At 39.7% G+C, this 5,010-nt stretch overlaps 1 protein-coding gene across 1 annotated transcript in view; it reads left to right on the forward strand.

The window, feature by feature from the left end:
• Nucleotides 1-280: 280 nt before the first annotated feature.
• GFM2 (G elongation factor, mitochondrial 2) overlaps nt 281-5,010 on the forward strand; it is a 19,813-nt gene continuing 15,083 nt past the window's right edge. Inside the window, 4 exon segments of the mRNA XM_008935625.1 lie at nt 281-343; nt 975-1,059; nt 3,563-3,608; nt 4,496-4,593. Coding sequence (XP_008933873.1) covers nt 281-343; nt 975-1,059; nt 3,563-3,608; nt 4,496-4,593 — 292 coding nt within the window.

Raw genomic sequence — 5,010 nt, forward strand, 5'->3', positions numbered from 1 at the left:
ACATTTCTTTGATAAGTATATTTAGGATTTTTTGGGTGTGCATTTATGCTGTATTTTTAAGGCTTAAAAGCATTCTTTTTACAGATCCAGCACTAATTTAGCCTGCAAAGCAGTAACCTGAAAAATAGTAGTCTGATCTAACATGAAAACCACTTAAGTTTCATGATTGATTTGTACAGAAATAATGTAGTTACCTGCTTTATGTTCCAGATATGTTCCAAACGTTTTGTACAGTGTTTGCTTATCTTGGCAGGGAGCAGCTTTAGAGATGGGAGCCAGAATGTTGGGAACTATGAGAGGATTTTTGGTGAATGCAGTGAAGTCATCAAGTTTCTGCAGTGAGGTAAACTTTTTCCCAAATCTTAATACTTACTTTGTGAGCAAAAGAAATGCTTTGGTTACTCTGAGTAAATTGGTTTGTTGTTTTTTTTCTGGTGTTTTTTTTTTTTTTTTTTTTTTTTTCACAGCAGGAGGGACTTTTTTAGCCTTCCCCTGTCTTTCCTTTAGAAATTGGTATTCAAACAGAATGCATAGTCTCATGTTGGAATTGGACTTCACATAAGTCAGAATGTGGAAGTTGAATCTGTCATTTTTCTGTAAACTTTTTTGAGTTAACTGTGATTTTTTTTTACATAACATTTCGCATTGCTAAATTTATATTATTTACACAAACAATTATGGATATTTACAGTAGTGTGGCTGTTGACAACATGTTTTGATGCTGTCATGGATTTTTACTGGCCTTCCCAATTAATACTGGGATTTGACTTGGCTTAAACCTCAGTGCTACCATATTGATGCTTGTCCTTCCAAACAGCTGGTGTTTTGAGTTTATATAAATATCTAACAACAGTATTATTTCCTGTAGATACCTTCTTTTTTTAGCTTAGTTTTCTACAGCTCACAAAAATGTTGCTACAAAGCAATTAGTTATAATGATAAATATTCTATATGATTCTTTTTTCCCTTGTAAGCACGTGTATTTCAGGAAGACAAAAATGAGAATCATAAGCACGACACAGCAGAACTGCAGTCTAAGAAACTACAGTTCTCCACCAGGTATAATTTTAAATTATTTTCTTAATAGTAAGAATTCCTTTACAAATAAGTAAGAATACTTTATAAATTGTCTTTTATTCTATTTGTTTGGTCACTATGAAACGCAAACAGAACTGTTAAAAGGTTCAAGGACTGAAAAGAAGTCTTTTGTATTGCTGCTCTTTTCTCAGTAGACGTATGGTATAAATCCTGTAGAAAATAAGGAAAAGTTACAGAGGTGCTAGAAGTCAGGTGAGTCGTGACATGTGCAGAACAGGCACTGCTGAACAGTTGCCTGAAATATTAGTTCAGTATCAAATAATTGGTGATAACCTGCATGTTGGACAAGGGGGGAAAGGCAGGCATCTGATTAAACAGAAGTTTTAAGTTAACATCAGTTATATTTGCTTTGCAGATGCAGGATAAAAGAGAGTAAAGATAAAATGATACTTGGAAAACAGAATTTCCATTAAAAGAAATTTTTGCTGTTTTTTGAGTAGCTACACTGAGATTGCTTGGACTTCAATTGATATAAAGTACTGTTGGGAATCAGGGCTGCTCTATCCACCCTTATTCTACATCAGTGTGGAAATGGGAAGTAAATATTGATAACTGGCTCACCAACTAATTTTTAAAAAGGAAAAATGTAAATGTTTTCAGCACTGTGCGTATTAGCAGAAGTCTTTAACCTGCAGTCGCGTACCTGAGAAGGAGACTTACTCTTAGTTTGTCAGCACAGCCTCTGTTGCTGTGTGTTACTGTTCCTCTGTAGTTGTCTGTGCAGTGTCTTTGCTGTCCACTGTGTTTATCCATGTTTTTTTCTGTGCTGAGTACACCAATGTGTCACATGGTAGACAGAGCTTCCTTCCATACACAAGAAGGTACGGTGACTTCGACAAGGGAGAAGTCTCAAACATACTAGTGTGTTGTTTTGTGGGTTATTTTAGAAAATGGAGGAGAAAACAGTGTTATTTGAAGTTTTTATCTGGGGTGTGAAGGGGCTAGTGAATTTCCAGCCTGCTACCTTGCTGCCCCTAAAATCAGTCTTCCTCCTTATCAAGACATTAACTTGTAAGATGCCTCTTTTGACGTCTCTCTGGTAAGAGGGATGATCTATAGATGGTGAAGAAATGTTAGTTTAAACATTGAACTCTGTTTGGCCTGTCAAAGATAAACTAATGTCCTAGGAAGGTAAGTTCCTGAAACACAATTTAAATGGCTTGAGTAACTGAATTATGGATTAGTTTCATAAATATTTATGTTGGCATCTTATTTTCCAACTAAAGAGGATGTGAGAGAGGAAATATCTTTCAAGAAAATGTAGGATCATAGAATTGTTTTGTTTGGAAAAGACCTTTAAGATCATCTAGTCCGACATTAACCTAACTCCATCTAAAGCTCACTGCCAAACCATGTCCCTAAGCACCTTGTCTGCATGTCTTTAAATAACCCCAGGGATGTTGGCTCTACCACTTCCCTGGACGGCCTGTTCCAGTGTTTAACAAGCCTTTCAGTCAAGTTTTTCCTAATATCCAACCTAAGCCTCCCCTGGTGCAACTTGAGGCCATTTCCGCTTGTCCTGTCACTTGTTACTTGGGACGAGAGACCCATCCCTGCCTTGCTACAACCTTCTTTCATGGTGTTGTACAGGATGACAAGGTCTCCCCTGAGCCTTCTTTTCTGCAGGCTGAACAACCCCAGTTCCCTCAGCCACAACTTGTAAGACTTATTCTCTAGACCCTTCACCAGCTTCATTGTCCTTCAGACACACTCAAGCACCTCAATATCTTTCTTTTAGAGAGGGCCCCAAACCTGAACCCAGTACTTGGGGTGTGGCCTCACCAGTGCTGAGTGCAGGGGCAGGATCAGTTCCCTACTCCAGCTGGCCACACTATTTCTGATACAGGCCAGGCTGCTGCTGGCTGCCTGGACCACCTGGGCACACTCCTGGCTTGTGTTCAGCCAGCTGTCAACCAACACCCCCAGGTCCTTTTCTGCTGAGCAGCTTTGCAGCCATTCATCCCAAATGCAGATATGCATTTAAAACTCCTCATTCCCATATTTTCTTAGCCAATTTGCATTTTCTCCCTTAGAATTATGCTCTCTAGCTCCAGTGTTTAAAGAAGAGATGACGCTTGGAATTTGTTACCCAATAGCCAGTTCAGATGAGTGTCAGCATTACAATTTTCTCAAATTGTGGCATGTTTTGTTACTACATCTGCAGAGTAAGATTTACTGTGATGATGGTGCTTTTCTGTGTTGGCGTTTTGCTATTGTTTATAAATTACAGCTATTTCGAAGAGTTTATATTTTTTTAAGACAGAGATTTATTGAAAATTATGTATGTATCTTTAGAAATTTGAGGCTGTAGAGGCTACAGATTGCCATGAGTTGTGGCTCTGAATCTTTTATTTTTACGAGTTTTTTGGGAGTTTTTTTTAAATGTATTTAATTTTGACAAAATCTTTAATTTCTGTGTTGGGATCAGTGTTACAAATTCTTGTTTTGTTTTGTTTGTCTCCAGGAGATGTTAAGTCTCTGCATTCTGTCATTAATCCTCATATATCCAGGTAGGTCTTGCCAGGTCATTTTTCAGATATAACTGACAGGCAGAGCCAGTACTCTGCCATTTCAGCGTAGAACCATTTTTGGTGTCAGGAGCATCTCGGACTGTTTAATGTACAACATCAGAACCAAAACTGAGCTCTCAGGGAAGCTTCAAATCCATGGTGCCTGCTGGGAGCTGGAGAAGAGGGAAGGGATCTCTTGGCCAGTAGAGCACTGCAGTGGGCAGGGCTGTGTACTGCCCATGAACATGGTGTTCACGGGAGCACTCAGCTGTGTGAGAAGATGGAGGCCTTAGTAACAAGGGTAGGGTGACAGGGGCTGAGCTGCCAGAGGAATGGGTTGGGGGTGAAGTTCCTTTGGAAGATGACTTTTGCACTGAGGGCACATTCAGCTGGCATTGGTGGTGAATGTGGGGCCTGGTCACAAGCGTGTAGTGCGCAGAGCTGCTGAAGCAGTTTTGGAAGCTACTGGTGAGGTACTTCAGAAAGGAAGACTAGGCCAAACAGAGTCAAGGATGACTTCATGGATGCCTTATTTGCATGCATGAGATTGTTTCAGGCACTGAGGGTTCAGGATTGAGATGGATGAGAGGGTGGAGGGGCTGTTTCTCTCTGTAGTGGGGGGGGCAGTTGGGTGAGGATGAGGCCAAGAAGTGGCCTTCCTCCAAAGTGAAGTGTGAAAACCTGTTCCAAAACTGTGGAATACTACTGATCTGAAGAAAATCTGCCATTTCATCATCAACGTACTTCAGTATCAGAATGTGCACTATCACATATGCAAGAGGAAAAATGTTATTCAGCTGCTATACATTTCTCAGCATGTTTGTACAAGTGATTATTACTGAATATAAAAAATACCGTGGTAAAAACAATGTTCTCACTTTATGCAGAATCCGAAACATTGGCATTATGGCCCACATTGATGCAGGGAAGACCACAACAACAGAGAGAATGCTGTACTATTCTGGATACATAAGAACACTTGGAGGTTAGAAATGCTTTTTGTATTTCAGTAGGTGTGAGAGATTTAATAGTTTACAATAACATAGAGGTTCTCCTGGTTTTATGTGTTGCTCACTAGCTGTTCTGGTAAACATATTTCTTCAGTTCTTTTTTGACCTGTAAAGAAACCAGATTAACAAAAAGTAACCATTTCTTTTGAAAGCCATAGGGCAGGAAGAATCCCTTGCTTTGTAACTCTTGTGCAGTTCTTCAGGATTGAACGGGTCACAGCAGCCTCCATCTGTGTGACTTTTTGACCTTTTAAATTTAATTTCCTGTTCTCTGCTGTGTATGAGAATGGTAGAAGATATTAGGCTTGTGGAGTGGTTGAACTTCAGAGAATCGTGGAATGGTTTGGGTTGGAAGGGACCTTAAAGATCATCCAGTTCCACCCCCCCAGCCA

Source organism: Merops nubicus, unplaced genomic scaffold (assembly GCF_000691845.1).
Source record: "Merops nubicus isolate BGI_N331 unplaced genomic scaffold, ASM69184v1 scaffold3982, whole genome shotgun sequence".
Classification (NCBI taxonomy): Eukaryota; Metazoa; Chordata; class Aves; order Coraciiformes; family Meropidae; genus Merops; species Merops nubicus.